Source organism: Acartia tonsa, chromosome 2, assembly GCF_053477335.1.
Source record: "Acartia tonsa isolate MP-2025a chromosome 2, ASM5347733v1, whole genome shotgun sequence".
Taxonomy (NCBI): domain Eukaryota; kingdom Metazoa; phylum Arthropoda; class Copepoda; order Calanoida; family Acartiidae; genus Acartia; species Acartia tonsa.
Window position 1 is genome coordinate 48,398,885 of NC_137261.1, and position 23,706 is coordinate 48,422,590.

The 23,706-nt window shown below is 35.6% G+C and overlaps 3 protein-coding genes across 3 annotated transcripts; 1 reads left to right on the forward strand and 2 right to left on the reverse strand.

Annotated features, from left to right (window-relative positions):
- Positions 1-2,431: 2,431 nt before the first annotated feature.
- LOC145312055 (ribonuclease 3-like) lies at positions 2,432-21,465 on the reverse strand (the record flags this gene model as incomplete). The annotated part of the gene is given in 12 exon segments (XM_080151190.1): positions 2,432-2,523; positions 3,003-3,153; positions 4,235-4,306; positions 4,905-5,108; positions 5,407-5,630; positions 5,977-6,119; positions 16,559-16,642; positions 17,079-17,161; positions 18,168-18,275; positions 18,816-19,049; positions 19,415-19,822; positions 21,191-21,465. Coding segments are annotated over 12 exon segments (2,063 nt in total), but the record flags the coding sequence as incomplete, so codon positions are not given.
- LOC145312038 (uncharacterized) lies at positions 9,629-12,853 on the forward strand. The gene has a single exon (XM_080151168.1). It carries the CDS (start codon positions 9,677-9,679, stop codon positions 12,629-12,631), a length of 2,955 nt encoding a protein of 984 aa, XP_080007294.1. The 5' UTR covers positions 9,629-9,676; the 3' UTR covers positions 12,632-12,853.
- Positions 21,466-21,518: 53 nt separating the features above from the next.
- Positions 21,519-23,368, reverse strand: LOC145312056 (uncharacterized). Its single transcript, XM_080151191.1, has 5 exons — positions 23,184-23,368; positions 22,910-22,981; positions 22,641-22,787; positions 21,922-22,011; positions 21,519-21,656 (listed from the first exon to the last, which is right to left on the reverse strand). Exons 1-5 carry the CDS (start codon positions 23,290-23,292, stop codon positions 21,538-21,540), a joined length of 537 nt encoding a protein of 178 aa, XP_080007317.1. The 5' UTR covers positions 23,293-23,368; the 3' UTR covers positions 21,519-21,537.
- Positions 23,369-23,706: the final 338 nt, after the last annotated feature.

Below are 23,706 nucleotides of genomic sequence, written 5' to 3' on the forward strand. Positions count from 1 at the left end.
TACCCTGTCTGTAAGTCTTAAGCCTCAAGGGGGATACAGCATCCTTCCCGCACATAGGGGTTAAATGCATTTTTTTTAAAGTATGTGTTGTCAAACATCCAACTATAGGTTTTTAAGGTCAAGAAACTCAAATTTACAGCTAATAAAAGCATCAGACTAATCTGAAGCTAGCCCCAGCGGGCTAGGTGGGTTGCCTGCAAGTCTTAAGTGCATTTTACCTAACCTAACCTAGAACCTTACTTGTTATTTTATGGAATAAACTGTGTCTATTTATTAGAACATTATTTAAGATTTAGGACCCCAGCAGGTTAGGTGCGTGGCCCACAGGGGTTAAGTGCATTTTTAGTTGTCATACATAAAATTATAGGTTTTTTAGGTCCAGAAATTCAAAGGGGTAGTTTCACGAAATGCATTTGAACTTAATTTAGTGAACTGAATATTTTTTCCTGGTTAATTGGTTAAACTACATTTATATGGCATATATTTGAAAGAATTTCAATTTTGATAGTACAATGTTAGCGGTGGAAGAATTTAATATGCTAATAGGATACAATTTTTTAATTTAATGTATACCACATACCACGAAAAAAACTAGCATCAGGTTGCTATTGTGTTTTTTTAGCTCCAAATTAACTTTAAAAACCTATAATTTGATGTATAACAACACATAATTTGGAAAATTTACCCCTGCAGGCCACCCACCTAATCCGCGGGGGTTAGCCTTAGGTCAGTCTAATGCTTAAAATAGCTCTGAATTTGAGTTTCTTGACATAAAAAACCTATAATTTGATGTATGACAACACATACTTTAGAAAAAATGCACTACACCCCTGTGGGCCACCCACCTAGCCCGCTGGGGTCGGTCCCCAACTTGCTGGATTATCTAAAATAATGTCCTCATTAATAGACACAGTTTATTCAAGGAAAAAAACAAAAAGAATAAGTAAGTTTCTAGGTTAGGTTAGGTAAAATGCACATAAGCCCTGTGGAAAATCTACCTAGCCCGCAGGGGTTAGCTTCAGGTAAGTCTTATGCCATTTTTAGCTCTGAATTTGAGTTTCTTGACCTTAAAAACCTTTATTTTGATATATAACAAGATCTATATTGGAAATAATGCATTTAACCCCTGCGGGCCACCAACCTAGCCCGCTGGGGCTAGTTTCAGATTAGTCTTATGCTAATTCTAGCTCTGAATTTGAGTAAACTGACCTAAAAAACTTATAATTTGATGTATCGCAACATATATATTTGGAAAAATGCACTTAACCCCTGCGGGCCACCCACCTAGCCCGCTGGGGTCGGTCCCCGACTTGCTGAAACATCTTAAATAAAGTCCTCATTAATAGACACAGTTTATTCAAGAAAAAAACCTGTGAAAAAATAAGTAAGTTTCTAGGTTAGGTTAGGTAAATGCTCTTAAGCCCTGCAGAAAACCAACCTAGCCCGGGGGGGTTAGCTTCAGGTCAGTCTAATGCTAATTTTCGCTCAGAATTTTAGTTTCTTGACCTAAAAAACCTATAGTTTGATATATAACAAGATATATATTAGAAAAAATGCACTTAACCCCTGCGGGCCACCAACCTAGCCCGCTGGGGCTAGCTTCAGATTAGTCTAATGCTTATTTTAGCTCTGAATTTGAGTTCCTTGACCTAAAAAACCTATAATTTGATGTATCACAACAAATATATTGGGAAAAATGAACTTAACCCCTGCGGGCCACCCACCTAGCCCCCTGGGGTCGGTCCCCGACTTGCTGAATCATCTTAAATAATGTCCATATGAATAGATACAGTGTATTTAAGTTAAAACCCTAAGAAAAAACAATTTAAGGCAAGTTTCCATATCAAAATAGACCAAAAAAAGCCTAAAAACCCCATTTCCGCAGGGTTTTTCTTACCTAACCTAACCTAAAAATAAAAATTTTTGGATTTTTTTGCCATTTAGATGTAATACCTATAGGACTAAGCTTATATACTAAGTTTGAAGGGTCTAGCTCAATATTTAGACCATTTTGCTCACGGTTTAAGAGCTTATGTCATTACGCCCCCCCCCCCCCTTTTTAAACTGTTGCGTGTACATTCTGACATTCCCCTAAACAAAAATATAGAGGGATGTAAGAGGAAGTAAGCTTTAGAGAGGTGTAATACAGACAACAAGAAGACCAAGGATGGAATACAACCCCCCCCCCCCTCACAATATCAACATACTCAATATCTTATTTCTGTACGATACTGTTTTTAAGTATAGTAAAATCGATAAATATTTGTTAAATTGACACGATACCAATAGAACTAAAAGTATGGGCTATGTATTTTATTTATCTTATTTATGTTATTATTACTATATTTCTAACCTGTAAATAATATACCTACCTCTAAGACACTTAATACAAATAAATTATGGAAAAAACATCGTTTCCAGGGAATCTTACCTGTCCACATGATCAACTCTGATGGTTGAGGGAGCCATGCCAGGATTTGTCACCAGCATTCCTCGAACCTTCGCTTTGTACTTCTCCCATTTCTAAAAAAAAGAATTTCTCATAAAACTATTTTCTTGTGATCTTAAAATAAGTTTTTAATCATGTAAAATTCGTGAAATGAAACTTTTTATATTCTCGGAAAATGGTAAGCCTAAGAGTAAGTAAGTGGGAAGATTAAAGAAATGACTAAAAGTTTAATTCAACTAAACATAACATTATTTTAATCGTCTCAGGGGCTGATATTCAGCCAATTAATTACAATTGAGATTGCCGCAAATTTTAATCTATTGTTAGGGTAAAGTTGGCGTGTAACTTTAATGTAACTGAAGCGGAGTGGGTAAGAAGGGGGAAAAAAGGGAAGGGGTTGTGGGAGAAATTTTTAATTAGAATATTATAATAAAGTAAATGTCAAGAAGCAATGTAAAATAAACAAAAATATCATGCATACAAATAACTGCAATTTCTTATAAAACAAACATTTGAATCGTACTTGTCTTAAACAAATATAAGAAAGCCTAACCTCATCCTGCATGGCATGTATGAACTGGAGGTCTGACTTGTTGATCAGGGGCTTGTAAGAGTTGAGTAGGTAGGTCAGAACTTCATTCATACTTAATAATTCTTTCCCGTTGTCAGGAAGGTCACGAGCAAACCGTGGCATAAATATGAATCTAAAACACATTTCATAGTAAAATCAATAAAATAAAAATTATAAAGATTTTATTGGGAGTGTTAACAACTTTAAAAAAGGAGAATGAACAAACTTCGGGTATAGTCCCTTTCGTAACATCGCACCATATGGGGCGATTCTTCGTGTTTTTCACAGTAGCCTTTCTCCTATTTCTAGCCCCTGCGGGGGGCTCTAACCCTGCGGGGCCAATTACCTAACCCTGTGGGGCAATCACCTAACCTAACCTAAAATAACCTATAAAAAGCCATCTTAAAAATACGACGAATCGCCACTTCAACTTCTTACAACTAAAATGGAAAATGGAAGGTCAACCCTCCCCCTCTTCTCTTGCAACTTGAGACCTCTAAAGGGAGCCGTTAGTTATATATAATCCATGTTACTGGACTTATATTGAAGAAACTGTTTTAGGGGAAATAAACCCTTTCTAGCATATTTTATGATTTTTTATTAAAGACGAAGCTTTTCTATAATTAGGGTCGGTCCGTCCGTCCGTCCGTCAGTTAGCTCTTTTCGTTAATTTAAACAGGTTAGAATTAGATTTAGAAAGCGAAGATACTCTATAATCGATACCAGAATGTCCGTATGTCCATTTTAAACATGCCGATTTTTAACTTTTTTGACAACAAATTTTTGTATGTTAAAATAATCCGATTCTACTGATTTTTTGAAAACTGATTCCTATTACAACAAGGTACAATGTTATAAGCGAAGCATCTCTATAAACAAGTCCCTTAAATGTAAGTATGTCCTTAAACAGTATCATATATTTATGCAGTTTTGCAACAAATTTACTTACAATATTGTTTGTACTGATGCATTAATATTCTGCTAATTCAGTTCTGACAATCTACAAGTGTTAATGTTCGTTTGTCCTTCCATTTCAGAGCTTCGCTTTTATGGATGTTGTCATCCTTGTAATATTTATATTTTGAAGCATGACTGACAGACTGGCGGACAAGAAAATCACATTTTCCCCATAGCGTTATGGACGGACTGGCTGACGGACGGACAAACAAAGTGAAATATAGATTAGCTTCGCTACTAAAATATAATAAAATTACCTCTGATCTAATTTCCAGTCCCACAACTCAAGTAATTCATGGAAGAAATATTGTGAAAATAGATCAAGCTCACTAAAATAAAAATAATATAGGTAATAAATGTATAAGTTAAAAATAGAAAACCAAAATATATAATATCATAAACAAATGTAGCCTTGTAATATACAAAATTTTGTACTGTACAAAAATACTACCTATTAAATGAAAAAAAATAACCTTCGACTAACCTAACATAAATGATTTTTAAAAAGTTATCAATTCAAATATTTTACAAGTAATCATTACTTTTAAACATAAACCTACGTAATATAATAATACTTGATAGAAGCTGGAAAGTAACATTTATTTCAAAGTTGTAAATAATCCAGACTAGTTATTTATCGCATCGTATTGTAGATAGGTAGCTTTCCGCAGATATTAAAATGAAAAATTATGAGATTAAAACCAAAGGACTAAAGACTAAAAAAGTGGTATCAATTTTACGATTTTTATTTTAATATTCGTGAGGTTGTCTGTAATACGATGCTATACATGAATTTTCCGAATGGCTGAGATCCGGTTCTAGTCCAGTGGATATTTATCGGTTTGAAACCATACTGGAAAAATAAATAAATTATTATAATATCCTCCGTTTGGCGTTTAACTATCTATTTACAAAGAAAATGCTTACTTGATTGTAAAATTTTCAGGCATCCGTTCTTGAAAGAATAGAATACTGTACTCAATATTGAAGCGGATAATTTTACACACTGGAAACTCAGGTATAGGCCGCCTGGTAAACATGGAAAACCCCTCAAAGAGGAAGTCGTGCTCATCGTGGCTGATCATCGTAGGAATGCCCACGAGAAAATTTGTTGGCGGTGATATGGTTATTCTAAACAAAAAAGAGCATTTGAAGGGATTACAAGTATTTCCAAATTTAAAACTTTACCTAGAAAACTTTGCTAGCAAAAAAACGTTATTTACATCTTCTTTTTCTTAAAGTTACCTACAGCACAACATTATTTAGAATTTAAAAAGTCATCTTTTATATTTTATTAATGGTAATTTCACTATCACCAACTGTAGGCAAAATAGTTTTTTTTCAGCTTCCAAATCCTTGTCCGTAATTCCTTACTTTTTGGACAAAAAGGTAATCTGTGAAAAGCTGAAACAAATATTAGTCAAAATACCTGTAATGATAAAGATCATAAAAATTATTGGTGGCCGGATCCAATGGTTTCGGTATCTCCTCCTCTCCCACCCAGACCCCATGGCGTATACCATTTTCCCGCGCTTTCTTGGAGCACCGACAGGACGGGCCGTCGTTCAGTTCACCAGGCAAATTCTGCCAGAGTTCAGAGTGGGTACGGTTCCGCTCCTGTGACCGGTACTCCAGCCATTTCTGGGACTCAGTCTAAAATAAATTTATTTTATGAGAAACAATAATAAGTCATTCAACCTCAGACTTTAAACGTTAAAAATATACGTAATATTGACAATTACCATCCGGAGATGCAGCTTTCTGTGGCACCGACGATTACATCGCTATTTTTTAAGGGTTTTTAAGTTACTTTGCCTGAAAGCAACTTACTTGCAAAGTTACGGTACTGTATATAATGTTTAGGTTAAGATCTTTAGAAATGGTTTCAAAAAAACACTTTAACCTACCACCTTAAAAAATACAAGAGCAGGTTTATCAATAATGATTACACTAGCCACGCCCAAATCTGTATTAGAGACTGACCGACCAAACAATTTACCTGTCCATTATCATCCATCTCTTCATCCTCATCATCTGAGTCACAATCCTCGTCCCCATGGTCATGCTTGTGATGGTGGTGATGGTGCTTCAGGAGGTTGGAGGGAGGCGTTCGTGTAGGGTTCTCTGTTCGTGCTCGCACACCTGATAAATAATCATTGTTAATAATGATTTAATTGTCTGTGGGCCAAGGCATTTCCCCTTCTATAACCATTTATGTTGCGCATCTGGCATAGCAGCAGTAGGAACCATTTTTAACGTCTAAAGTTATGACGCGGTGTTAGGCCAAAATTCGAACCTATCACCTCCTTGACGACGAGCGGATGCGCTAGGTTTGAGCCACGGTTGCAGGTTAATTTGGGTAAAGTCGCTTGAGTACCTAAGATTTTTCTCGTTTGTTTGATACCTACATATAATCATGATGGAACTTAAGGGATAGGACAATTGATGTATGTTGTATATCCCAAATTACGATAAAAGAAATGACCCTCCTTTAGATTAAAAATAAAATTTTGTCACTTAAGGTTTATAAAAAACCAACTAAGATTTAATAAAAGTACTCAAAGTCTTAAAGCCAGTCAATAAGTGATTATGTTTACAAGACTTTGGGTACAAGTTTAATTTACCGTATACTCTTGGCCTTAATCCCTGATATAACAATAACAATAATAAAGGAGTGTTAGTAGTTTAGTAAGTTTGAGAGAAATTGCGGATAGGGCTATCCGTTCTTGCCCTCGTAGAGTCGTAATCAGAAAATTTAAAGCCTCAATTAGTATTTATCAGCTTATATCAACAACGAAAAAATCACGAAACCTATACGTGTTTTTCAGCTGTCGTTGGTGGGCAACACATCGTAAAATTGACAACCTCTCCATTTGCCCCCCAAATATTATTTTAGAATTTTTTGCTTGTTGGTTATACCTTGTATTCCTGAGAATTTATCGTTATATAATATGATACAAATTTCCTAATATTTTATAATAAAAAACCTAACAACGTATACCTTATAATGAAATGTAGTTTTAACTATATTTCATTTATACCTTCAGATAACTATTTTTGTTATATCTCCCTTCCAAGGAAAAACATATCCTTGTTAAAAATATTTATTGTCCTTTATTCTAGGTACCTACCTGTTGTTACTTTACCTGCCAAGGAAAAGTCTATCCTTGTTAAACTAGTCAGCACCCATCTTCATACAGAAAGGTCTTACTCTGTATTTAAACAAACAAATATACTTATGTGATTTCTGTTTATATTTTTGTATTTATTCTTTTCTTTTATTTCATTTCATTCAATATTAATGTTTTTCTTAAATACAATTTAAATCTTTTATTTCCAGATATAAGGAGGGTTAACGTTTATGTTGTGATTATTACATCCATTACAAGTGATCTTTAATACTTCCAGAGAACAATGTTAGGTTGCGGCTGTACCGTCCTTGGTTGATACACAACAATCAACAAGGGTAAGTACAGTCTCTTTCAATGGTACCAGAGCCTGTGAAAAATAATTCAATCTGCTTGCTACCTTTGGACAGTAACAAACATTATCTAAAATATCTCTTAAGTGAATTAACGGTCACCCGTAAACAAATAACGGTCATCCGTAAACAAACAACGGTCATCCGTAACAAACAACGGTCATCCGTAACAAACAACGGTCATCCGTAAACAAACAACGGTCATCCGTAAACAAACAACGGTCATCCGGAAACAAACAACGGTCATCCGTAAACAAACAACGGTCATCCGTAAACAAACAACGGTTATCCGTAAATAAACAACGGTCATCCGATTAGTTAATCTGATTTATCATAAATTGAAATGATAAATCATTAACACAACGGTTTCCCGTTAAATAAGAGATACAAAGGAAGTGGCATCCACACACCTTACAAAATGTCGATACAAAAAATGTTAGTTAACCCTCCTGACTTAGAAGAATGTGAGAGTTACGCAGAGTTCAAGAGGCGTGTCAATGCATGGAAAACTATCACCCATGTTCCAGAAAACCAACGAGGAGCAGTACTAGCCTATAATCTGACCAACAAATCCAAATTTGGTCCGGATCTTCAAAATCATGTGTACACAGAACACAATGAAGAGGCATTAGGAGATGACAAAGAAGGAGTTAAGAAAGTATTATCAGTTCTAGATAAATACCTAGAAACAACTGGCATAGGAAAAGCTGCTGAAGTATGGGATGCTTTCATAGACATCCAAAGAAAGCCTAGCCAAACCATAAAGCAATATGTAGGACAATATGAAAAAGTTCTTAAAGATTATGAATCAAATATAGGGCAACTGTCTCAAAAAGGTAAAGCTTTGCACCTTTTAAGAACAGCCAAGCTCTCAGATTCACAATATGAAATGATAATGGCAATGGCTGGAAGTCACGAAGAAGATAAACTCTTCGACAAAATCAAAGAGGCAGTAATATGCCAGCTGACTGACAAAATCAATGATATCAAAGGACAGTCCCGAGAAATCAGATCAGAAAATGCATTACTGACTGACAACCAGGACATATCCTCATCAATGAACAACTTAGATATTGATAACATAGATGAAGATATACTTGCCGAAGGTCATGCCATGGCAGCCAGCTTTTATAAAAAGCAAGCATGGCAAAAGAAGCAGCAATTGCAAAATCAACTTAGGAATCAACAATCAGGAAGCAGACAACAGCAATTCCGACAAGGAACATACAGAGGTAGAGGTACATACCAACCACCCTCTAACACATACAATTCACAACAGACATCAAGCAGAAACAATAATGATGGCCAAAGATGTGATTTTTGTAGAGCAAGATCACACACCATCAACAATTGTAACCAATACAAAAAGGCAAGAGAACAATTCTTTAACAAAAAGAAAAACTCTGGTGCAGGATTCTACTCTGTAAACTATGCAGAAGAACAAACAGACCAAACAAATGAAACCTATGAAGAAACACCAGAAAACAATGATGACGGACAAAATGAACAAGGCAGTATCTTCTTATCAGAAAACTTCTCTGATTCAGAACTCAGCAGATTCACCGCTGAAGCCCTAAACTGTGCAGCGTTAGACACCTGCTGCAGCCGCACAGTTTGCGGAGAAAAGTGGCTGAGTATTTATCTCAAAAGCTTACCTAGACATCTCAAAGAGAAAGCCGTAGGTCCTCTCCCTGCTAACATAAACTTCAGATTTGGGAACAATCAATCCCTGACTGCCAATGAACTCTGGCAACTCCCAATTTACCTAGGAAACAAACTCACGTCAATAGATGTGTACATTATACCATCTGACATTCCTATGCTCATGTCTAAAGCAGATCTACAAAAATATGACGCAATATTGTACATGTCACAGGACAAAGCAAGAATCAATGGACAAATGGTGGAGCTGAAAACAACCTCAGCTGGCCATTTCATTGTTAACTTACTTGAAAATGAAGAAGCAGGCGATATCCTATACATGGATGAAATTTTTGCAGTAAATTTGCTGACTGCAGACCCTAAAACCCAATTTCAAAACCTGTGTAAACTACACAGCCAAATCGGACATCGTCCTAAAAAGGCTTTCATAGACCTGCTGAAACATGCCAACTCATGGGATCCATCTTTCTCAGCCATGATTGACAAGATCATTGGCAACTGTGAAGGATGTGTCTTGCGACGCCGCAGTCCAGACACTCCTGTTGTAGCTCTAACAATGGGAAAAGATGTCAATGATGTTGTTGCCATTGACTTAAAAGTGCTCAGGAACGGAAAATACATTCTGTACATGGTTGACACTTTCTCAAGATTCACCCAGGCAAAGATCATTCCCAACAAACAACCAGACACAATTGTAGATGCCATATTTGAAAAATGGATCTCCTGGCTGGGAACCCCAACCAAATTTATCCATGATAATGGAGGGGAATTCAACAATGAACAAATGCTCTACTTATCGACCAAACTTAACATAGAAGTATGCACTACTGGGGCGAATTCTCCATGGATGAATGGAACATGTGAGAAAAACCATGAAACAGTAGACAACATACTGCAAGCCTTACGGCAAGATTTTCCAAAAGTGCCATTGGAAACTCTACTTCTATGGGCCTTGGTAGCAAAAAATTCCTTGCTAATGGTACAAGGATTCAGTCCTTATCAAATAATGTTTGGAAAGAATCCTAAACTGCCAAACATCATCACTGATCCTCTACCCGCATGGGATGATGAGGACATGAGTGGAGCTCTCAAAAACCACATTGAGTCCATGAAAGCAGCAAGAGAAGCTTTTGTCAAATCAGAAGCTAGCAAGAAACTGAAACTTGCTCTGGAAGCCAAAATCAGAACAAACAACACCGTATACTACAACGGTGACTGGGTCTATTTCCGTAGAACAGGCTTTGAGAACAAGTGGTTCAAAGGAAAAGTGGTCTTCCAAGATGGCAAAGTCATCTTTGTCAGATGTGGCAGCTACTTTTACAGATGCAGTGCCAACAGACTCATCAAGGCAGGAACAGAGCTTGCAAAGACTCTTAATGCCGAAGATGTTGACACATCTGCCAACAATGATGATATCCAAACATCTGGCCCTTCCACAAATGCAGAGAACAACAATGATACAACTGTCACAATGGAAGAAAACCATGCATCTTCCCCTATCACAAATGGAGAAAAGAACATCTCCAATCCCACTGAAACAACTCAAGAAGAAGTGGAGAACACAACTCCTCTGCAAACACCAGATACAGAGCAAACCCAGCTGAATCAACAACAAACATCAGACACTGAGCAAACCCAGCCGAATCAACAACCTAACACTGCGTCAACTCCCCAGCAAATTCCACCAAAAGCTACAAAGCAAGCTGAAAACACACCCATCAGACTCAGAAAAGATGATGTCATTGAAATCAAGCTCAATGGAAAGTGGACAACTGCAGTTGTCAAAAGTCATGCAGGTAGAAAAGGAGGAGTCAACCAACACTGGTACAATATTATACTGGATAATGGAGAACAAATATCCTTTGATGCATCAAAAATTGAATTCAAGAAATCTACGCATGAAAATGTGCTAGCAATGTGGATTCATGATGAAATCTTTGCAGCAATCGTAAGTCCAGAGAAAACAAAATCTCCGGAAGCTATGCAAGCAAAGCTAACTGAGATTGAAAGGCTCAATGAATTTGGGGTATATGAAGAAATCCCTGATGAAGGACAAGAAACCATCTCCACAAGATGGGTTCTGACCAGTAAAGCAGGTGAAATAAAAGCAAGACTAACTGCTAGAGGCTTTGAAGAAGAAAGCAATGTCAGATCAGATTCCCCAACGGTGCAATCTACATCAATGAGATTCTTACTCATGACAGCAGCTTTGAAAAAGTGGAAGATACAATCCACTGACATCAAATCTGCGTTTCTCCAAGGGAGACTCCTTGAAAGAGAGGTACTAATCAAACCTCCAAAAGAAGCACAAAGAACTGGAGTGATCTGGAGACTGAACAAGTGCCTGTATGGCCTTAATGATGCTTCTAAACAGTGGTATGATGAGCTAGATTCAAGGTTCGATAAACTAGGGTTCGAACAATGCAGTCAAGACCCTGCACTGTACTACTACAAAGAGAATGATGTCATTGAAGGAGTAACAGCCATACATGTAGATGATTTTATGCATGCTGGCAGTACCCACTTCAACAACAATATCATGCCAAAACTTCTTGAAGGCTTAGTCGTTGGATCCACTGACTCAGGTGAGTTCACTTACACAGGTTTTCACATCAAACAAAATGATGATGGAATCCTGCTGGATCAGGAAAACTACCTGAAAAGCATTGAAATCCAGGGTCTAGACTCAAAAAGGATCAAACAGTCCAAGAGCCCTCTCACAGAAGAAGAAACAACCATTCTGAGACAAATAATGGGCAAAGTCAACTGGGCTGTAAGAGCAACTCGCCCAGACATGTCATATGACACGGTCTATCTTAGCACACGTTTTCATAGAGGGACCGTAGACGACATTAAGGAAGCTATGAAATGCATCAAACGTTTGCAGAAACTTAATGTTGTAGTTAAGTTTCCAGATCTCAAAAACATTGAAGATCTAGAGATCTGGGCATTCAGTGATGCTAGTCATGGAAACATCAACGATAAAGAAGAATCTGTTGGTGCTCACATGATATTTGTAGCCAACAAAGAAACAGGAATGGCAGCCCCAATATGCTGGAAAGGAGGCAAACAAAAACGAGCCTCACTCTCCACCCTCGAAGCAGAAACACTTGCCATGCAAGATGCTCTTAACTCTGCAATAGGTGTTCAGCAAATTGCTAAACAATTCTTTGGAGTGCAACTCCCAATCTTTGGAGTAGTTGACAACTACTCTACTTATGAAGTAGTCAGAAACAACAAACCAGTTTCCAACCCAAGACTACGAAGAGACATCTTTGCAGTAAAGCAAATGCAGAAACAAGAAAGAGTTGAAAAGATCTTTTGGCTCGAAGGAGAGCACATGATTGTAGACTGCATGACCAAGAAAGGCAAGTCAGGAAACAAACTGCTAGAAGTCATAGAAACTGGCTACCTCGGAGATGCTATGGCAGCAGCCAACACATCTGAGTTTGTCCTGACGTATGATCCAAAACAAGACCGTGACAATGATGCCATTGAAGTTCAGTGGTAAACAAAAAAAGAAAACTATCGCTAATGAAAAACAACATTCATTATCTTATCTTTTTTTTCAGACCTGCTAAAACAAGCTTTATCTTCTTTTTAGATAAATTACAATGTAAACTGAGAACAAACACAACGTTTTCACCTAAAACCAAATATATGACCTATCTGATTATTTATATTTTTTTAGTTTTTTGAAGCCAAGAAACTTCTACAGAAAAGAACCATCTCTGCAGAACTATTTAAGTAAAAAATGTGTTATTTGTAAATATTAAAAAAATGTATATGCAAAAAAAAATTTAAAAAAAAAATGATTAAAAAAAAGAACAAAAACAAAAAAAAATTTATATATTTTTGTGTTAAAATTTACTCAGTAGAAAGCTAGTGTACATCAAACCTTCATTCAGTGCATAGGTGCACAAGGTGCACATATTTGGAATCAGACCAAATTGTGCTATATACATTTTTAATCTTTTAAAACCAATCTCCTATTCATGTCCCGTTTTATTTGAACATTCCAAAAATTGACTCCCACTATTAGTCCTTAGCTTTGCCAATTCGTAAACAAGACGACATTAAGAAGAAAAACAAAATTCGCGGCATTCAACTGAAAACTTTGGACAATTTCTATCGCGACAAAAATTCCCCTTCATTTCGGCAACAAAGAATAACAATTTATTGCATAATAACGGTTTATTAAACAGCCAAGAAACCTTTCAATGCAAAAACAAACCTATATATCATAATTGTAAATATTTATAATTTAAATCACAATTATAACGAACAATTTTAAACCACATTTGTGAAAATAATTAGTCACAAAAATTAGGGAGTTTTTATATGGTGAAAATTTGTCCACGTTTGAAAGTGTACACTTTCAAACAAGGAGGGGTACACAGAACCCCATGCCATCTCAAATCCTTTTTACCAAAGCCGTGAATTAAACCAAATATTTCATACTTTTATAAACCCTTTGGAGCAATTTTCTTAGTAAACAGCATATATACGCCTTCCACTCCGGATTACAATATATATAGTCGTGAATTATAGAAAATTTAGTCTCTAATTCAGTAAAAGTTTGTTAGTATATATAATCGTGAATTATAGAAAATTTAGTCTTTAATTCAGTAAAAGTTTGTTAGTATATATAATCGTGAATTATAGAAAATTTAGTCTCTAATTCAATAAAAGTTTGTTAGTAAAAATGTACACATATTCTGTAAGTATTTGAAAACGCAACTTTTTTTTCTGGAAGATTCCTATAAATATTTTTCATGCTGAAATCATAAGAAAATAATATCTTTTTTTTCAGAATTTATTCACTTTCCAAGCTCGTCGATTTTTTCAAAATGCCTGATAGTGATTCCGACAGTGATAATGTAATGGAACTATCGTGGGCGGATGAGCTTGAAACGCTTGAAAATTCAGGAAAAGAACATCCTGAAAGTAAGAAAACCAATTCTGACAAGTCAGGAAAACAAAATCCTGATCAAACAGAGAGGCAAAACTCTGCCTCTAAAAAGGTGACACTTCAAGAATCACCTAAAGCAAAAAGGGCTAGAAGTGAAGTTAGAAACAAAACTTCAAACCATGATATCTCTCCAAGAAGAGTTCGCTCAACATCAGGAATCCAAGAAACTCGGTCAAGATCCAATCAAAAGTATGCCCATCAAAAGGAAAGAAATAGAGAAAAATCAAATAGTGGCAACAAAGCTTATGACAATCGCAGGAGATACAACTCCAGAGAGAATCAAAGACACAGAGGAAAACAAAACTCCTCTAGATCTCACAAGGATCATGAAAAGGAAAAATGCCTAGAAATGATTGCCAACGCCAACAACATCGAACTCGACCTCAGGACCATAAGGGATGATAGAGAGACCACATTGTTATAAGTGACACTGATCTAAATCTGAATCAGAATAATATCTCGCCCATTGTTGTCCACATTATGAGCGATAACACAATGCAAGAAATCGTTTTCAGGATAAATCAAACCATTGAAAATGCACCCATTATGAAAAACACTTTCATAACAGCTCTCATCTTCCAAAAGTTCTTTCCTATACTAGGGGCTAGCAGAGTAATCAAGATTGCTGAAAAATTAACCAACAGCATTTTGGAGAAAAGAGCCCAGAAAAATCTACCACCAGAAGAGAGAAACCCAGCGTTCAAGTTAAACCATGCCATTTTTCAAGTCCACCTAACTTTTGGGACTATACACTACGCGCCAGCCTGGGAGCACCTCTGGAATGATATCAAAGTGGCGAACTACAGATTAAAAGCCTGTAATGACAGGCTCAGAACCAACCATTTTAACACACATGTTTGGCTCACAAAACCAGCTGGAGGAGGACGTGTCCAAGTTAGAGGTTCTCTATACCATCAGTTCTCAAGAAAACAAGGTCTTGGGGAAACTCTCAATGATGCTGGAACAAAACTCGTGGTAAAAGGGTTAGTCAGACACCACACCTATGGAGCCAATGGAGACAAAACTGAGGCTAGAGAAGAAGATGCGCCCATTCCACTAGAAATCACAAGTGGATACTTGATGACAGAACAAAACCAAGACAACCGCTGGATTGATCCTTTCATGGCTACCATGGCTGCCAGATTATATGAATTGAGAATCCAAAACCAGCAGCAACACCAAGAAGTTGATGAAAATGTTGATGATGTGTTCATACCAAACTCTATGGAAGTTGAGACACAAACATCTCCCAATGACTTGGAAAAGGAAATCCAAGAGCTAAAGAAATCAATCATCCTACAGAGCAAGGCCATCCGCCAAAAGGATGAAATGATCACTGCACATGAAGCTGAAGTTGATCGCCTCACTGATGCTAACTATGCTCAAGCAAAAAAGTTGAAGAATAATCAGGATGAAGTTTGTCGTAAGATTAACAAATATGAAGAGCTAGCTAAAGCTTATCAAGCTAAAATCAACAAGATCGACAAAGAAGACGTAAAAACTGAAGAAAAACTCAGTTTTTACAAAGCTCAATATGATAGGGATCAATCTAAAATCGAAGATCTGAAACTATCAATCAACAAGCTTAAAGATGATCTCCAGTCAGAGAAAGAGGCTAAGGAGGATGAGCTTAAAAACCTGGATGAAGAAAATAAATACCTTAGATCACGTCTTGAGGAACAGAAAAACAAAGCTGCTCCTAGAGACACAGAACTCAAAGCTCAAGTAGATAATCTAAAACATGAGCTTGCTTGTGAAAAGGATGTAAATGATTCCCTTCAAATACAAGTGGAAAGTCTTCAAAAACAAGTTGAAGCTCTCAGAAGAAGGAACAAAGAAACATAAAAAAAAATTATTAAAAGTTCAAAAAAAAAGAATTTTTGAACCAATATAATGAAATGTAGTTTTAACTATATTTCATTTATACCTTCAGATAACTATTTTTGTTATATCTCCCTTCCAAGGAAAAACATATCCTTGTTAAAAATATTTATTGTCCTTTATTCTAGGTACCTACCTGTTGTTACTTTACCTGCCAAGGAAAAGTCTATCCTTGTTAAACTAGTCAGCACCCATCTTCATACAGAAAGGTCTTACTCTGTATTTAAACAAACAAATATACTTATGTGATTTCTGTTTATATTTTTGTATTTATTCTTTTCTTTTATTTCATTTCATTCAATATTAATGTTTTTCTTAAATACAATTTAAATCTTTTATTTCCAGATATAAGGAGGGTTAACGTTTATGTTGTGATTATTACATCCATTACAAGTGATCTTTAATACTTCCAGAGAACAATGTTAGGTTGCGGCTGTACCGTCCTTGGTTGATACACAACAATCAACAAGGGTAAGTACAGTCTCTTTCATACCTACCAACCCAAAAATGTAAGGTTAGAGAAATTTCGAATTTTTTCACGCTGATATTTTGAAAAACAACATTCAAATACACAAAATTTTTAACCTGGCATAATAAGTTCTTTGACAAAGGAGTCCTGCAGTTGTTTCCCCTTCTCTGTTGACTTCATTATAAATGCATTCTGAGGATCTAAAACAAAATATATTTTGGAGTGGAATTTGCATTTGTCAAGCTTTAATGGGGCTACTCCCAATAAACCTTAATTATTCTTAATTGTTTAGATACTTTGAGCGTTGTTTTTAAATGTACAGAAGGACATTTTACTATATAGAAAATAAGATCAACATATAGCTGTTGGAAAAGGTAAGAGGCTAAAGTTTTGTGTTTGTCTATAAAGATCTCGCTTACCACAGGTTTAAACATCAAGGCAAGTTTTATCAATCTCAATGGTTATTTTTAGGCTATTTTATTAATAAATCAAAGTATTCGGCCGGTTTCAGTCTAATTTTCTGCCCCTTTTCCCCATAAAAGATGCTAGTGGCGATAAAACTAGTTTTCTATAAACTAACAGGTGCCCAAAACAACCTATATTTTGCACATAAAAAAATATCAATAATTGTTTTACCTCTAGAATAGTATAAATCCGCAGGCGTTGACCTGATCCAAATTTTCTTTTCCATCGCAATGATTTCTTCATTACTCATAAGACTAAAATTAAAAATATGTTACAATTCAATCAAAATTTTAAAAATAATAATAATAAATCCCTCATTTACATTAGTAAACAGGGGATTATTCTCAAATGAGTGTTAAGTGATTTAAGCATCTTGCTGAATATACTAGATAATTAAAATAAGCATTTGGTAATGGTTTGATAAAAAATAAAAAGCGAGTTGAGACTGTATACATCAAATGCTTAGACACATAACTATCAAAACCAGGTTGACCTAAAAACAACCTTGAGGAGAGAACACCTGCATGAACTTTAAGAACACAAAAATAATGTCTCATCTCTAAGCGATGCTTAGAATATATCCAAAGAAACTTGGAGAATCACTTTTATAGCAGTAGTTGATATTTAGCATGATTTTTGTTCACAAATTTGAGCTCTTTTCCAAAAAATTGCTAAACTGATGCCTGACTTTTTTTTTGTAATTTAACAGAAAACAGAAAAGAATATTCAATAGGGTAACAAAAAAAACTATCACTGCTGGAAAGTGCTTTTTTTTTACTTGCCCTCTTTCGTGCAGAGATCAATTTCACAAAAAGTTGGAGGTATATTGTGTCTTTTGCAAGTTTATCTTAATATTAAAAAGTTTTCACATATGTATAAAAAACTTTTTTATTGTAATCTTATTTGAAATTATGGTCCAAATGATTCATAATGATTAATACAATAATAAAGACATGCTAATAATATACATATTTTGGATAAAAAGATAAGAAAGTTGTCAAAAGTACAAAGTTTAAAACATTTAAACTTTAGATCCAACTTTTGCGACTTTCTTTACTATACTAGTATGTTGTAATTTCTGTGTTTCCAAGATCTTCTCAATGGACCGATCGATCCGAAATTTTTGAATGGTTAGGGGGGGGGGGGGGGAGTCAACCCTCTAATATACATAAATAGCTTTAAGCAGTAACATATTTAAGTTTTAAAATACGAGACTACAAAAAGAAAAAATATGTTAGTTTAAAACTTATTTGAACTTACTGATCAGCCGGATTAAGATCTGTAAGAGGTCTGTTGTTGCTTGTTGATTTATTTTTTGCTCTTGCAGTATTTTCTGTGTCACTGTCATCCAGTAAAGGATCAACCTCCCTGAAAAGTAAAATTAAATATAGAATATTCTTGATACAAAACACTTAAATTAGTGTTGACCATAATCCATAAAATAGTTATGGAGATAAAGGATTAGTTTGACCAGTTTATCTACCTATTAATTTTGTATGTAAAGAGAAGGTTAAAATCAATTTTTGGCCTAGTTTATTTTTATCTTTACGACCGCTGGGGACAGTTGATAACAACTTAGGACAAAACCTTGTTATAGGTCACAAGGAACTAATATTCCAACCATTGCATTGCAAACAACCAACCCTTGATTGTCCGACCTTAGTTAGTCATAATTTTGAATGATAATGATTTGAGTTAGTCATAATTTTGAATGATAATGATTTGCGCCTTGTTTTTGGCCAATGCTTTCCCTATTTTTAATATCAATTTTACATAGCAGCAGTATTGACTTTAGGTATGACGAGGTTTGGGCCGAAATACGAAGACAACAAGTGAAATACTTTGTAATAAAATTTTTAACTTGAAAAATAAGCAATAAGATACTACAATTGTGTAAGAATATTTTACCGTTTCACTACTTCATAATTGTCATTATCTGCAGGTTCCTTCTTGATATGATCACTTTTACTGCTGGATGATTTATCATCTCTTGAGTGTCTGTTCTCCCTATCATTCCGATCTTCTCTACTATGTCTATCATTGCTTTCCCTTTCGTTGGAACGTCCTCTCTTCTTTTCAGATTCCAATGGCCGTTTCTTCAATTTTTTCTCTGGACTTCTGGCTTCTATGCTTTGTCTGCTTCTAAAATAAATTCATAATTTATATATATTTAAAATAAATACCTACCTATCTTCTAAAGTAACTGGTTCTTATGCATTATGATATCTTATTATTTCTGCTTTATTTAAAAACATGACCACTTTATGATTAAAAAGCATAACAACTACTAGCAAGCAGCTGTCAATTTTTTATGATAATACAGAAAATATTAGGTATGGGACACAGTATACTGGACACAAATCTAAATTAGAGGCTGCATACATGCTTAGTTTAGTAGACACTGTGTTTTTGAAAATACCAAGTGATATTCGTCGTTCAGACATATATATTTGGTAGTTAAAGTAGTTAGTTGCACTACTAAAAAGCATAGGTAATGTACTACCTACCTATTATTTCTTTTCTCACTAATTCTTTGACGTGAGCTTGAATTATTCAGAGATGAAGTTCTTCTGTTGTCCTTTCTGTCAGACATTCTGTTGCTTGATTCCTTGCGTTCAGGCGACCGTTTTCTGGCGTCTTTGCGGTCAGGTGACCGCATTCGGCTTTCCTTTCTATCAGATGAACGAGCCCTTGATTCCTTTCGGTCTTGAGACCGACCCCTGGCATCTTTTCGTTCATTTGACCGTTGCCGCGACTCCTTCCTGTCCTTTGACCGAGATCTATTGTCTTTTCTGTCTGGTGACCTTGCCCGTCGGTCATCACTGCGGCGGGAACTTCTGTCCCGAGAGTAAGAAGTTCTTTTCCAGTCTGTAGATGATCTGTCTCGACGCCGGGTGCTAGGAGATCTGGAACTCCTAAAATAATATTTTTCGTGAACATTGCAAGAACCTTATTAGCATTATATTAAAGTTTGTTGTACCTAATCTTTTTAAAATTAAATAGAATTAGATTAATGTTGCTAATGCATAGCACCACTGTTTTCGTTAAATCAAGTGATAGCTTTATGTGGGACATTTGATAAATTTCGCTCTTCAACAAAGAGGTATGTAATTTAACTACATTTTATAGGTAATATTTAAACAAGGATGACAAAGTAGATTTAAAGTGTATTTATTAAAAACAAGAATAGATTTAGTGGAGAAAATAAACACGAAACCTTGTTTTATTTTTAATGATGACGACGGTCAAAGTAGGATACATAAAAGATTCTCATAACAATGGGAAAAATTATTTTGATACTGATATCCCAGAAAAATTTTAAAAATTGGACCAAAAACACCAAATATATGGGAAAATGTGTAAAACATATAAAAATAGCCAAAAACCTGATAGAAGGCAGTCTGACCGCCATGGTTGTTTTCTTTAAACGACGAAAAATTTAATTTTAATATCTATAACTGAAAAAAGTTTGAAAATCGGACCATAAACACCGAAGATATGGAGAACAATGTGAAAAAATACAAAAAATAGCCTAAAACCTGCAAACAGGCAGTCTGGCCGTCATGGTTGTTTTCTTTAAACGACGGGAAATTTAATTATTATATCTATAACTGAAAAAATTTTGAAAATTGGACCATAAACACTGAAGATATGGTGGAAATGTGAAAAATACAAAAATAGCCTAAAACCTGCAAAATGGCAGTTTGGCCGTCATAATTGTTTACTGTAAACGACAGGAAATTCAATTTTGATATCTATAACTGAAAAAAGTTTGAAAATCGGACCATAAACACCGAAAATATGGAGAACAATGTGAAAAAATACAAAAAATAGCCTAAAACCTGCAAACAGGCAGTCTGGCCGTCATGGTTGTTTTCTTTAAACGACGGGAAATTTAATTATTATATCTATAACTGAAAAAAAATTTTAAATCGGACCATAAACACTGAAGATATGGAGAAAAATGTGAAAAATACAAAAATAGCCTAAAACCTGCCAAAAAGCGGTCCGACCGCCCTTGATGTTTTATAGTTAATTGTGCTCCTTAATAATGGGAATGTTGTCAAATAATTGCAGCTGTCTATCTTTAGTAGGAGCCGAGAAAATCACGTTTCCCCTATTCTGTCTCATGACGGACAGACGGACGGACATTGTGAATTATAGAGTAGCTTCGCTACTAAAAAGGTTACCTATTCATACTTTAAACTATATCTAGTAAACTTTAAATTTTAGTCTTCTAACCCACTAAAATATGTAATTGGCGTTTCAACTAATATCCTTACCTACGAGGTGACTTTGATGACCTTCGTCTGGTGGGTGACTTTGACCTTCTCCTTGAGGAGGATGGGGACAGGTCTCTTCTGGGTGACATATCCCTCCGTGAGGGTGATCTTGAGGTTTTGGAAGATTCCTCATAATGAGGAGGAGGCACTGAGGATTGGTGGGGTTGATTGGCAATATGGTAGGGATAGGGCACCCCAGGAGACTGTAATGTTTGAGTTAATAGAAATAAAAACATAGAAAATATAGGCAGGTATTTCATTTCCAATTGAAAATTATTCAAAAATCAATGGTAGATAATTTTTTTATTTTAGACTTGCGAAAAGAAATGAGTGACCGCATATTTTCATTATTTACACACTATTAAACATTCCTGAAACTGTGGATGTGGCCAGGGAGGAGGAGGTTGATTGTTAGGAACCCCAGGTTGAACTCCTGGTGGGTAGCCAGGTATATTGTAACCGCCAACTAAATAAAGCAAGATAAAATTGTTCTTAACAATAATAGGTAGAGTATTTACCTATTGATTTTTAAGAGAAAAAAATGCTTACCTAGGTAATAAAAAATACCTACATTGTTTTTCCTCATTTACTGCCTTATTAGAAAAATATTCAACATAAAGTTATCAATAAATCTATCTAATTTCTATCCTCGACTTTTCAAAAGCGAATGTAACAACTAGTGTAGATATATAATAAGTTAATTCTAAATATTTGAAAAAACTTGAGCAAACCTGAAGCAAATTGAGGATACATGGAGTTGTTAGCACCCTGTGAAGCCGCCAAATGTGTAGTGTAGGCTGGAGCCGACACATTTACTGTTACTGAAATAAAATACTTAGTTCCTAAGAAACACAAATTTTCAATTGCAAGGTGAATTATTTGGGTATTTGTTTCCACTCTGTGTGTGTGTGTGTGTGTAGCCATAGTTTCTTAGTGTTGGGACCTAAGTGGTCATGGAGTAGGACGAGACACTTTTGTATGCTAGCTCCATGGCCAGCTCAAGGTCCACGCTCAAGTACAAGTGCTTGACCCGCTGTCTCAAGGGACCTACTCTTTATTACCTCACCCTCGCCGAGTATGGCAGGCGTCCCAAATTAAGTCACCGTAATGAATGACGCTCTCCACAGAGGAGCTTGGGTAAGGGTTGCACTGATATTATGTACGAGACTAAAGGGTATCCAAACTACCCAATTGTCACCCTTCCTACACAACCAAGGGGAAGTTGCGTGAATGAATTGCGACTGAGAAATTCGAGTTACCACATTGGGACTTGAACTTGAACTCTTACCACCGTAACTCAATGCGTTACCACTGAGCTACGACGCCCCACTCTTATGATTTATAGATTACTTTTGTTAAACAGCTCAAACTAAAAGGCTTTTTTACAGAAAAAACTTAATTAATTCAATGTCTATATAAATGTTTTGAACTTTTAAAAAGAAATATTTACCAGGGGGTGGATAATGCTGGGATGGATGACTAGCTGGAGGTGCTGTGCTGGTGGCCACAGGTGTTGGGTATGGTTGGCTGGTCACTACAGGACCAGGATATGGCTGCCCGCTTACTGGATACCCTGGCAAACTGACACCAGGTAGTCCTGCATTGAAAATTAATAATTAGAAACCATCTCTACCACGAAACTTTAAAAACAAAGAAGATTTACAACATGGAAATTTTTAAGGATTAATTCCCAATCTGTAAAATAATATTAATAAATACCTGGTGGGGGAAACTGTGTAAATGAGTAAGTTGAAGGGAAGGTCTGCTGTTGAGCGGAGGGATATGCTACACCTAAAATCAATCATGTTATACAAGGGAGATCTAATAGAGAGAAAAAGAATACCTATGGTTTTCTCATTATTTTAAATGTTTTGAATTTATTTTGCAATTGTAAAAAAGGAGATTTAAGGACATTTACTTGATTTTAAAAAGAACAGAAAAAGGGGGAACTCGTACGCAATTTGACGTCGAAGTGTATTATTTCTTGACAAACCTGGGGGTGGCTGACTGACTGGGGTATTGTACCCAGGTGGCACCCCGTTTCCTTGGGCTCCCTGCGGCATACCCTCCCCTCCTGGAGGTGGGTATCCACTTGAATACATTTTTTTTAAATTGTGACTTAAATAATGCAGATTTTCTCCATTTTTAATAGAGAGTTTAGAAAAGAGACAAAAATCTGAAAATAAAACAGTTTGAAGACCCAAGTTATTTCAGAAAGAATCAGCTAGGTACTCAATTCAAACAATTTTTTGACCTTTTGTACTTAAAAAAAACTTCACCTATATATAAATCAAAAACTCGCATTAAATTCAACTCAGATTATTATTAAAATTGATGTAAAGCAAGGAAGTGCAATCATCAAATGATCGATTTTTATGAGAAAAACAGAAAATTGCATAATAAACTAATAACCTATATATATTAGAGACAAGTAGTTTAGCAATTATTTTCAATATATATCATATAAAAAGGAGATATTTATATACAAAGAATTTAATCATTACACGTACAGAGTT

Excerpts from the sequence above, each read along its gene's own strand:
- LOC145312056 (XM_080151191.1), bottom strand. The coding sequence starts at position 23,292 with ATGTATTCAAGTGGATACCCACCTCCAGGAGGGGAGGGTATGCCGCAG. Across the intron at positions 22,982-23,183 it reads AGTCAGTCAGCCACCCCCAG|GTGTAGCATATCCCTCCGCT; the intron begins GTTTGTCAAGAA and ends GATTGATTTTAG. Across the intron at positions 21,657-21,921 it reads GTATCCTCAATTTGCTTCAG|TTGGCGGTTACAATATACCT; the intron begins GTTTGCTCAAGT and ends TGCTTTATTTAG.
- LOC145312038 (XM_080151168.1), top strand. The coding sequence starts at position 9,677 with ATGGGAAAAGATGTCAATGATGTTGTTGCCATTGACTTAAAAGTGCTC.